Consider the following 12,348-nt stretch of genomic DNA (forward strand, 5'->3'; position numbering starts at 1 on the left):
ACAGTGGTGCCTCGCAAGACGAAAAGAATCCGTTCCGCGAGTCTTTTCGTCTTGCGGTTTTTTCGTCTTGCGAAGCAAGCCCATTGACGGATTAGCGCTGTTAGCGCTATTGGCACTTTAAGGGCTAAAAACGGCTTTTTAAGCCTTGGGGGATTAGCTGTTTTGCTGCTAAAATGCTTTTAGCAGCTTAGCGATTCAAAATAAGGGGTTTTGGAGCAAAAAAAAAATTCAATTTTTTTGTCATTTTTCGTCTTGCGAAGCAAGCCCATAGGGAAATACGTCTTGCGAAGCGCCTCTGCAGACAGAAAACCCTTTCGTCTTGCGGGTTTTCCGTCTTGCGAGGCATTCGTCTTGCGGGGCACCACTGTATTACTAGAAGCATCCCTAACTATGCATTCAGAAGCCACTGTGCCATAACAGTTATGAGTGTTGGACTAGGACCTGGGAGACACGGGTTCAAATCCCCGTTCGGTCATGAAGCTCACAGGGCAACCTTGGGCCTGTCACTCTCTCTCAGCCTAACCTACTCACAGGGTTGTTGTGACTCTAAATGGGGAGCAGAACCATGCATGCCACCTTGAGCATCTTGGGAGAGAAGGTGGTATATGAATGTTAATAAATAAATAAAAATAACATTAATAAACAGAGTTCTAAAATACTGGATCCCCCCCCCCCCCCGCAATTTCCTTGGGCATCATAGGATTGAGCTATTTGGTTCTCAGACTTCTACAGAATAATAAATATCTATCCATTTTGCACGACTGTCGTGAATCATGTAAAATACGAAGCATATTCTTAATTCTTCACTACTGCTGCCCCCCTGTGACTAACAAGCTATACTGTTGCCAGTATCTAGCATGCACTATGAATTCAGCAATCCTGCAGGGACCTTGAGTGATTTTAGCTGGAGCTCTGCTATAGATGCCTGCCCACGTCGCATAGCTTTGCAATATATCTATATATCTATATCTATCTATACCTATCTATATCATCTATATCTATATCTATATCTATATCTATATCTATATCTATATCTATATCTATAGATATATCTGCCATGGGGTGGGGGGCTGGAATGCAAAGAAAGGAAACCTCTAAAGATTTTCAGAGCCAGAATACCTGAAGACAGATGGTTAGCAAGCCTAGGGAATTCCCAGGACTGCTAAACTGAAGGTTAATGTTTTAGCTTTACATCTTTAAAGTGTTCCATTTTAAATTTAAAATAGACCCCTGCAGCTGATAATCTGGCCATTTTTTTTTTCAAATCACGGTGTGCGGTTCTTCACTTTTTTAACTGGCCACCTGCAACCTTCCTTTCCTAGGCATTGGGGGGGGGGGCGCTTTGATTCTTTAGGAGTCGAGCAACTCAGCCAATGGCACGGAGGGAGACCCTTGGGATCAAGCAGTTTAGCCAATGGCAATCAAAAACACATCTACCTGTGGCATAAGGGTGGTTCACATGATCGCTCCCAAAACTTCTTTTTCCATTACCATTACTGCAATGCAATGCAATAAGCCCTAGATTTCTTGGTAATGTTTATTTGAAATTGAAATATATTGAAATACTTGTACAATTTGTACTTGTACAATTTGTATACAGTGAGATTACAGGAGTACCCCCCACTCAGCTCTCTTAAGTCTTAATTCCCCTCGTTTACTGACGCATACCCACCAAACCCGAAAGTCAGTTGCCCTGTTGTTATCTTTTCATCCTGCAGCCTAATAGCCCACTGATAGAAGCTGTTCTTTACCCTGTTGGTGCAACTAACCATGATTCTGTATCTTTTGCCTGAGGGCAGGAGATCAAGAAAGTGCCGGCCAGGGTGTGAATCATCCCTGAGAATTTTCCTCACTCTCCTGAGGCAACGTTCTTCCGCTATTTCATCCAGCGGATTCACGGGACAGCCCATAATATCTTGTGCTGTAGTCACCACCCTCTGTAGGCACTACCTATCAGATTATGTCAAACCAGCGTACCACACCTTGATGCAGTATGAAAGGACACTTTCTATTGTTGACCGGTAGAAGGAGATCATCAGGTGTTGATTGACATTGTTCTTCTGCAAGACTCTGAGGAGGTGGAGTCTCTGTTGGGCTTTCTTAAGCACCTGGGTTGTATTTATTTTACAAGTAAGGTCTTCAGTGAGATAAACTCCTAGGAATTTAAAGGAAGAGACTCTCTCCACACAGCCCTCCCTGAGGTACAGCGGGGCTAGTTCTCCTCTCTTCCTCCAAAAGTCCAACACCATCTCCTTTGTCTTGCTGATACTAAGGTGCAAGTTGTTCCCTAGGCACCATGCAATTCAATATAGATATAAGCCCTTGATTTCTTGGTAATGTTTATTTATCTACCCGATAAAGCATCCTGCATGCAGTTCTACAAAACAGAAATATTGGTTTTCATTTGCCCAGATAGCTTTGAGCTTGGGGGCAAAAACTAATAAGACCGAACAAGTTCCGCTAACCCAGAAATAGCGCCTCAGGTCAAGAACTCTGCTTCAGGATGAGAACAGAAATCACACAGCAGCAGCGGGAGGCCCCATTAGCTAAAGTGGTACCTCAGATTAAGAACCGTTTCAGGTTAAGAACGGACCTCCAGAACGAATTAAGTTCTTAACCCGAGGTACCACTGTATTTAGTTGGGATAAAAAGATAGAGCGATGTTATTTACTGTGAAATGTCTGTCATGATGTGCATTTCTTCCCACAGCTGTGAGCCACAAAGTCACAAATTCAAATCTCGCCTCTGAACCTGCCGTGAATTTATAAGGGGGCCTTAGGCAAGCAACGCATTCTCAGCCTTAGCAGCCAACCACCAATATAGGTTATTGAAGCTGTCCTCCATAATATGGGGACAGCATCAATAACCTATAGGCATTGGAAGGGCTGAAATTTTGTAAAATGCTTTGAACACTGAAGAATTACATAAATGGGAAATATTTGTTACTACTATTACATAAACAATATGCTATCTACACATTTTTTTTCATCCCTTACCATGCAACCACTGCTCTGGAAAACCCTTGGTAGGTCCTGATCTCCCATTTGCATCTAAATACTATATATTTTAGAAAACCGCCCCTCTTATTTCACATGGAAAACGGTGGTTCCTTATATGTACACTCTACGCAAGCCATTACATTATTTAAGAAGTCCTTTCATTACAGAACGCTGAACAGATGTATCTGAGGAGCTGCATTTAGGTCAGAAAATTACCTACTCAGGCATCACAATCTAGAGGACTCCTCAACCTGGGAGCAGAAGATTAAGCAATTTTCCCACTGCAAGAAAACGTATACACCAGCTAGACTGAACAATATTTAGAACAGCTTCCCCTGGCACTGATATAGAGATTAAAAACTAGAAAATGTCAAACAGATTGCTCATGCAAAAGGGGAGCGGGAAGGGAAGAGGCGATCCTTTACTTCTGTGGAGAACCAAAAAGATATTCATTTACTTGATTGGACCAGATTTAAATGGACCTTTTACCTTTGAGAAGTCCTCGGACTCTTTAATCTCATTAAAATTCCAAATCACTTAATCTAAAAGGTCCAAACATATTTTATTTTTTCCCATTTCGCCATTTCCATTGAAGACTCTGTTCACAAATTAACATTTATTACTATTACTATTATTATCATTATCATTGTCATTATTATTAAGATGACCTCCACCATACAGAATCAAAGCAGATGTTTAGAAAACATCTGCACAATGAAAGGGAAGGCAGAATCAAAGAAGCTATGGCACAGAGAGCCAAATCTCTAGTGGTATTGCAGGTATTATTAAAACAGAAACGAAAAACTTGTTTTCATGAATAGCTCGCATCTACTTGCAGTTAAATATGCAATATTCCCTCTTCATTTTAACTGTGATGCTCTAAGGACTTTGAAACATCCCCTATTCCTTTCTGCTCATCATGAAGGTGTTTTGTAGGTTGAATGATACCTGAAGTGGCATTTTATTGTGCTGGCTTTTTAAAAAAAAAGCCAATGCAGGCCCTGAGCCACGTATTTACACACACAGAGACCTGGGCTATCCAAAGGTGCTTAACAGCAGACATATTTATTAAGCTGGGTTAATTGAAGCACACAGATCGCTTAAATATAACATTTCAAAAGGCTATGCATTTGCTGCATGTTTTAAATTTAAAAGCATGTCTCATATTTACCAACATTTTTATTTTAAAAAGATATTTTTAAAATAAAAATCACTAGCTACAGACCTTCACAGAATCAGCCACTGGGATATCAGATTTCCCAAATCATGTTTTAAGACAGAGGGCTGATTTAAATACAGCATTACAACTCACACTGCAGCCCAAACTCCTCAACACTCAAACCTGTTATTGATGTCGCTAGCAAACCTGTCCAGCAATATTTCATATAGACAACAAACCGTCAACAACAAGGTCACAAAATGTACCAGCATAACCCTTACCTCCACCTTCCTGATGTTGACTGTATTTGTTTGTATAATAGTCAATATTTCCGTCCAAAAATGTGTTATGATTTTTTTTACAACTCTAAAAGATGTGTATTAAATCCACGTTAATTCCCTTCTACTTATAACAATGCATGTTTCAAAATGGACTCGATGACCCTTGTGGTCTCTTCCAACTCTATGATTCTATGAAAATGTTTACTAATTCTGTCTTTTACTTTCAGTTCCTTTGCTAATGATCCCTAGCATGGAATTTGCCTTTTTTACTGACTGCTAGATATTTTATGGCACCACGAACGGTAAATATGTACTTTTTTTAGTGAGTGACAATCTCCTCCTAGTTGCCAGGCAAAGATTAACAAATGGTGGATTTCCCCCTGTTGGATCACAAATAGTTTACATAAATACGTGTAGGCAGGTGGGCACAACCACTGTAAAACACTCTATAATTAGTATCTGACCCAGCATAAATTGGATAAAATATATGGAGATAATATTCATACATGTTAGCAATTTAACAGAGTTTTTCCACACGTTATGGTCCAACCAAATAATAAAGTCTCATTGGATTCAGATTTTTAAAAACCAAAAACTAATGACAGTGTACAAAGTGTCATTGTGTTGCTATTTTTGGACTTATAAGATGCAGCGGTTAGAGTTTAACACTTCTGACAGCAGTAATAATAATAATAATAATAATAAAAAATTTTATTTATATCCCGCCCTCCCCAGCCGAAGCCGGGCTCAGGGCGGCTAACAACAATAAAACAGTACAAACAACACTCTAAAATCATTCATTATAAAATTAATTAATTCAAGCCACTGGCAACCATTGGGCCAGAGCTCTGCGAAGATTGCCAATGGAGGGAGTCAGGCTGTGCCCTGGCCAAAGGCCTGGTGGAACAGTTCTGTCTTGCAGGCCCTGCGGAAAGATGTCAAGTCCCGCAGGGCCCTGGTCTCTTGTGACAGAGTGTTCCACCAGATCGGAGCCACGGCCGAAAAAGCCCTGGCTCTAGTTGAGGCCAGCCTAACTTCTTTGTGGCCTGGGACCTTCAAGATGTTTTTATTTGAAGACCGTAAGTTTCTCTGTGGGGCATACCAGGAGAGGCGGTCCCGTAGGTACGAGGGTCCTAGGCCGTATAGGGCTTTAAAGGTTAAAACCAGCACCTTAAACCTGATCCTGTACTCCACCGGGAGCCAGTGCAGCTGGTATAGCACCGGGTGAATGTGATCTCGTAGTGAAGACCCCGTAAGGAGTCTCGCTGCGGCATTCTGCACCCGCTGGAGTTTCTGGGTCAGTCTCAAGGGCAGCCCCACGTAGAGCGAGTTACAATAATCCAGTCTGGAGGTGACCGTCGCGTGGATCACAGTGGCTAGGTCAGGGCGAGAGAGGTAAGGAGCCAACTGCTTAGCTTGGCGGAGATGGAAAAATGCCGCCTTTGTTGTAGCTGCAATCTGCGCCTCCATGGAAAGGGAGGTGTCGAAGATTACACCCAAACTCTTAACGGACGGTGCTGGCACTAATTGCGCCCCCGCAAGAGATGGGAGTTGCCCCCCCAATCCCATATCGTCCCGTCCCAGCCACAGGACCTCTGTCTTCGAAGGATTTAACTTCAACCGGCTCCCACGTAACCATCCAGCCACAGCTTCCAAGCATCTGGTCAGTGTGTCTGGGGCCGAGTCAGGATGGCCATCCATCAACAGATAGAGTTGGGTGTCATCAGCATACTGATGGCAACCCAGCCCGAAACTCCGGACAAGCTGGGCGAGGGGGCGCATAAAGATGTTGAAAAGCATCGGGGAGAGTATCGCACCCTGGGGTACTCCACACACCAAGGAGTGGCGCGATGACAATTCCCCCCTAAGCGCCACCCTCTGTCCCCGACCAGAGAGAAACGAGCGCAGCCATTGAAGGGCTGTGCCCTGGATCCCCACGTCGGCAAGGCGGTGGTCTAGAAGTTCGTGATCGACCATGTCAAAAGCTGCTGACAGATCTAGAAGAATCAGCAGCCCCGACCCACCTCGATCCAGCTGTCTACGAAGATCATCTGTTAGGGCAACCAGAGCCGTCTCGGTCCCATGACCAGCGCGGAAGCCGGACTGGAATGGGTCGAGAGCCGATGTTTCATCCAGAAACCCACCAAGCTGTTCAGCAACCGCTCTCTCAATCACCTTACCCAGGAACGGAAGATTCGAAACCGGGCGGTAATTGGATAGATCTAAAGGATCTAATGATGTTTTCTTTAAGAGCGGGCGCACCACTGCCTCCTTCAATTCTCCTGGGAATGTCCCCGTGCCAAGGGACAAATTGATGATATCCCCCAGGAGGGCCCGCACCTCGTCTGGACACGCTCTAATCAGCCAAGACGGGCACGGGTCGAGAGGACAGGTGGTGGGCTTTCCAGCTCGGAGGAGTCTGTCCACATCGGCTGGGGATATCCGGTTGAAGTGGTCCAATACTGGACCCGAGGACAGTCGAGGGGCCTCCAGTTCCTTTATTGTATCCAAATTGGCAAAAACGAATTTTTTATTTGGCAGCCCAAATAAAAACTGCAAAACAACAACAACCCAAAAATGGTGCAAGATTGAAGTCTCTAAAATGAAACAACGGATCACTAAAGTATGGCACTTCGCAAAGATCCAATCCAATTTGGTAATAAATAGGCCAAGTAAAATGAAAGAATATCAATACCTAAAGAGGAATCTGCATCTGAAAAAGTGAGTTCTGGATTAGGAAAGCTTGTTGGCACCATTTATCCTTAAGGTGTCGCAGTACTGATAAATGCTCAAATTCACTAATAAGATTGTATGTTCAATTGTAAAACAGCACTATGAACCCACTCCATATGTTTTCTCTGTCTTTTCCCTTCAAAACGTTGTCTGGAAAGCCTAACTCTGGTGTTAAAAAATCTCCCTAAAAATTAAGACACCACACGACTGAAGCTTTGGGTGGCATCCAAAGCATATATTTACTTTGAATTGTTTTGCATGTTGCTACGCGACAGCAATGGGCAAGTCCAAGCAGAGAGGTTGGCAAAATATTTGATGTTATACACTGGTAACTTCTATGGATTTGGCGAGGTCCGCATTTGTGGTCTTGGAGTCAGCGATGTTTAGTTTGCCTTGGGAGCCAATAGAGACAACATGGCTATATATTCCGTTAGGACAGAAAACATAGAACAAAATAATGCACATATTGTTCAAAATGCCACTACCAATGTGGAATCAGTCCAAAGCACAGATCTGAAATGCATTAACTCTGGCAGCCCATGTAGAGGCCTGTCAAGCTCAAACTGCTCCCAAAATTGAATCTGACAGAGATGCTGTTTGGATTCCATCTTTCCAATTCCCCCCACCCCACCTCCCAGGTATATGTGTACAGGATTGCATCAGATTTAAAATCCAAATCCTGCAGGAATGTGGATAACATTTAATTAGCTATATCCTGCTCTAAATTGCTTCTTCCTCTTCTTTTGCCTCAAGATTTATGCAAGGTTGCACAGTGACCTTTTCTAAAGTAAAACAGTCTTTGTATTCTGTGAAGATGTCTTGCAGATGTCCACAAGGTGGCAGCAACACCCGTTTGCAAAATAAAATGCACTTTCTCTAAAATTCCTACATTAACTAGAACTTCCTCACCCCACCCACCCCTTCTCTGCCCATGCTGCTAGACCAGTTGAAGTCGGCCCTGTGGTTAGAATGGCAGAAGCCAACAATAAGAGCACAAGCTGTTCCCCTGAGTAAGCTGGCCCACACCTTTTCTATAGGTCCAAACTAGAAACCTTTCCTCTGGGTCAACCTCAGAGTCTTTGGCTTTTAGAAAATCCTCTGCGGCAGGCGTGACCAGCTGCTGTGGGGAGCATCCCATTGCGCCCTCAAAGTTGGGCAGGCCAAGGCTCACATCTGCGCTCCCTTGTTTCGACCTGTCCTCCTGTTTACCTCCAGGCAAACAGGTTAAAATCAATTAAAAGTCAATTTAGATATGCAGAGGTCAGGAAATGGCTGGCTGACCTGTGGCCATCTTAACCTCAGAGTCAGTTTTATCAGAGGAGAGGAAGGAACAATATGGAAACTGAGCTCGGAGAGCTGTGAAGAGCCATGGAATTGCCAGCCATAACATTAGAAATACCCTAAGTACGAAAGGGGACGCAGGTGGCGCTGTGGGTTAAACCACAGAGCCTATGGCTTGCTGATCAGAAGGTCGGCGGTTCGAATCCCCACAACAGGGTAAGCTCCCGTTACTCGGTCCCAGCTCCTGCCAACCTAGCAGTTCGAAAGCATGAAGTGCAAGTAGATAAATAGGTACTGCTCCAGCGGGAAGGTAAATGGCGTTTCCGTGCGCTGCTCTGGTTTGCCAGAAGCGGCTTCGTCATGCTGGCCACATGACCCGGAAATTGTATGCCAGCTCCCTTGGCCAATAAAGCGAGATGAGCGCCGCAACCCCAGAGTCAGCCACGACTGGACCTAATGGTCAGGGGTCCCTTTACCTTTAAGTACGAAGGACAATGGAGTGTGCCTCCAGGGGTGAAGTCAAACAGCTGGAGAATCGCAGCACCTGCTGTGGCTGCAGAGACTGGTAACTCATAACCTCTGCCTTCTGTGTTGGTTTTGCTATGTTAGTAGCACCCAAGTGACCTCTATGGGGCACAAGCCTGGGCAGTGTGTAGGGAGGCCATGGACAAGAAGCCCTCTCTTGGCCTCGCTGATGTACGTTAAAGGAAAGCAGAGCAGTATGTTTGACACCAGTTTATCTGCAGGAGTTGCCAGAAAGAGATGTACAAGGCCTTAGGGACTCCACTCCAGATTTGTGCAGGGTCCTTAAGCCGTTTCTTCTCCCAAAGATGTCCTGCAAGTACTACCCTAAGTACTATACAAATAAATAAAATCATGCTGGCAGGAGCTAAAGGACCAAAGGCAGTAAACGCATAATGCACCCTGGGACTTTTCTGCCCCCCTCCCAATGCATCCCCACCCAAGCTGCTCTCTCTCACACACCACAACTGAGAATTGACAAACTGCAAGGAAATAAGTCCAATTCCCCGTATGGAGCATCCCAGCCTTAGGAGCAGTTTGGCTTCAGGTGGGGCTGCAGCAGGAATGGGGTGCAGAAAAGCCCCACTGCACATGTGGGGAGAGCGAGAACCACCCTTTGCAGAAGCAGGTGAGATACCTTAGATAAGTCCTAATGTGCATAGGGCTCTTTGCAATTAATTTACTGTATTTGGTTTGTGAAATTTTAGATGTCACGCTGATGTTATGCTTTCAATATTTTTCTCAATTAAGCAGAATATTTTTATTATTTATTAGATTTGTATACTGCCCTCCATCAGTAGATCTAGGGCAGTAATAACAAAAAAATGAGATTAAGAAAAATACACAAAGCAAACCACTAACCCACCCCCCATTCACTAAACTAGTTCGTAATTCCATTTGCAATGCTTTTAGTTTGCGAAATGCGGTCTACGGGTACCAGGTCTTAAAACTGAAATATGATAGCTGCATTTATTTGTCCATCTAGATCAGTGACTTTTTTTTAAAAAACCCAATACGTTATTTTGCTTACAGACCTTGGCTTCTGGATCACTGTTGATGCTACAGGAATCATCTTCATCGCATTGTGGGGCATTTCTGTTGTGGGGAGGAAATGCTACTGTTAGGGTTAGGGCCAAATAGAATGGACAACTCAAAGACAATATTTCAGCATGGTGAGTGGGGGACACCTGTCAAATGTTGGCTGGATTCACATGAACAGAGAATAGTAGGCTCCAGGATTTTGAGGAGGGCCTGGAGATGCCCTTCAGATCCTAGTGGACTACAACTCCCATCATCCTTAGCTGTTGTCTGTGCTGGCTAGAGCTGATCAGAGTTGGGAATCCCACCACATTTGGAGGGTCACAAGTGCCCCACCCTTGTCGTATGTCATTGCATATAGTGAAGAAGGCACTATTTCAGTTACTCCATATACAGGCTTTCTAGGGCTTTAGCACCAGCCCAGAAACACATTAAAAGTCAATGTGGTTCCTTCCAGACTTTTCCAAAGCTAAAAGACTATTTGCGTTACAGATATGTGAATAAGTGGCATATAAGTGTCTTAAATAAATGTGGGCATGTTTAAGAGACACCTTTCATGGGTGCCATAGGAGGAACTGATGAGCACTCTGGCACCATGTTGGCAACCCTGGAGCTAAAGCATGTGGGCACCAGACTTTAAAATATAATTAATAATCATGTATTATTTATACCCCGCCCATCTGGCTGGGTTTCCCCAGCCACTCTGGGTGGCTCCCGACAGCGTATTAAAAACACGATAAAGCTTCAAACATTAAAAACTTCCCTAAACAGGGCTGCCTTCAGATGTCTTCTAAAAGTCAGATAGTTGTTTATTTCCTTGACATCTGATGGGAGGGCATTCCACAGGGCAGGCGCCACTACCGAGAAGGCCCTCTGCCTGACCAGCTCTGTTTTCCAGTTATTTCAATAGGATTACCAAAAAAAAGAGAACAGTAATCTACAGCTGCAAGCCAAAACACGTTTACTTCAAGGAAAATACCTTAGAAATCAACGAGACCTATTGTCAGAGCAAATGCATCTAGGACTGAGGAATAAAGATGATTAACAGATAAACTGTTCATACCTGAGCTTCAAAGAGGCATAGCGCAATGTTGCTCCTTCAAACTCTTTCAAGCTGGGATCTGGATTTACCGTGGCTGCATGGAGATCCTGCAGGAAGGGAAAACAGCTTGTTATACAGGATGCGAGGCTTTTATCGTATGGATTTGCTTTTATTTTTAAATAATATTCTTCCTGCAAAGCAGCAGCACCGTGTTTTTAGCGAATATATATATATATATATATATATATGTATATAAAGGCATGCACATATATTTTGAACACTACAGTTTGTTAGGCGCAGGCATGATTCTGTTATGGGTGAGGATCTGCCCTGCTGACTTGAACAAATGTGTTGTGCGTGAAAAATATCAGAATGAGGTAGCAAGTTAAGGAGCTAGACCAAAATTCCTGTTCTCTCTGGCTGGTTGGATGTCATGAGTGATATTTTTGGGAGGATAAATACAATAAATACAGCCATGGCCATGCAAAATGATTTTTTTTTTTAAAGGTTAAAAAAGCATTAAAGTGTTCTAAAATCTGACAATATACTTGCCTTCCAAATGTCACTATTAATCTTTCCCCCATTCAGTACAGCAAAATCACTCCATGGCTGTTTCTAGATATATAATTATTCACACAGGAAGAAGCACATTGATAAAAAAAATAAAAGAAAGAAAGGAGGGAGAGGGGGAGGGAGGGAAGAAAGGAAGAAAAGGGAGGGGGAACACAAAAACACTGTTGTTAGCATTGATATTTGCAGGTTGGGTTAGGGAACAGGTCACCTCAAGTTTCAACTCATTCAATTTGCTGTAGAATCTGGGCTGGCTCAACGTTTGATGCTGAACGAGCAAATTAAAAATTAAAATTAAAATTTTCCACCCCAAATTTGCACTTCTGCCTCATTATAATAGCACATTAAGTAATAGCTGGTTGGGATGTTATTTTATCGTTTTTAGATTTATATGCCCCAACCTTCTTTACAAACTGTGCCTCTCCCTTCAGTAACCAGCAGAGATCGATTCTCCAATTCCCTGGAACACAGAAATTATTCTCTCCTGGTTGGAGAGCTGCTAAACTGCTCCTGTGCACCTGTAGGCTGGGTCCCTCTCAAAGGCATTTACTTAACTGAAGAAGGTGCCCCTGAATTATTTGCCTCTTATTGTTTGTCTCTTATTGTTGAGCCGGCCCCGAGTACAGAGGAATTTGGAAGTAGTGGAAGTGAGGACCACTTCTAACATTACTTACCAAGACAAGTAACTGGGACAAGGGAAAGTTCATACGAATTAGAGACAGA

General features: G+C 43.5%; 1 protein-coding gene across 22 annotated transcripts in view; it reads right to left on the reverse strand.

Moving 5' to 3' along the window:
- Positions 1–12,348, reverse strand: part of APBB2 (amyloid beta precursor protein binding family B member 2) — a 170,071-nt gene that overhangs the window by 53,322 nt on the left and 104,401 nt on the right. For 15 of the 22 annotated variants that reach the window (XR_014515359.1, XM_083458188.1, XM_083458169.1 and 12 more), the window contains 3 exons: positions 11,608–11,670; positions 11,077–11,162; positions 10,010–10,070 (listed from right to left, as the gene is read on the reverse strand). Coding sequence is in view for 21 of the 22 variants with exons in the window: in XM_083458188.1 (XP_083314314.1) it covers positions 10,010–10,070; positions 11,077–11,162; positions 11,608–11,670 (210 nt within the window). In the remaining variant the exon portion in view is untranslated. The remainder of the gene's footprint in view (positions 1–10,009; positions 10,071–11,076; positions 11,163–11,607; positions 11,671–12,348) is intronic. The other 7 variants (XM_083458172.1, XM_083458178.1, XM_083458179.1 and 4 more) reach the window with 1 other exon arrangement.

The sequence above is a fragment of the Podarcis tiliguerta genome, assembly GCF_965153285.1.
Source record: "Podarcis tiliguerta genome assembly, chromosome: 9".
In the NCBI taxonomy this organism is placed as follows: domain Eukaryota; kingdom Metazoa; phylum Chordata; class Lepidosauria; order Squamata; family Lacertidae; genus Podarcis; species Podarcis tiliguerta.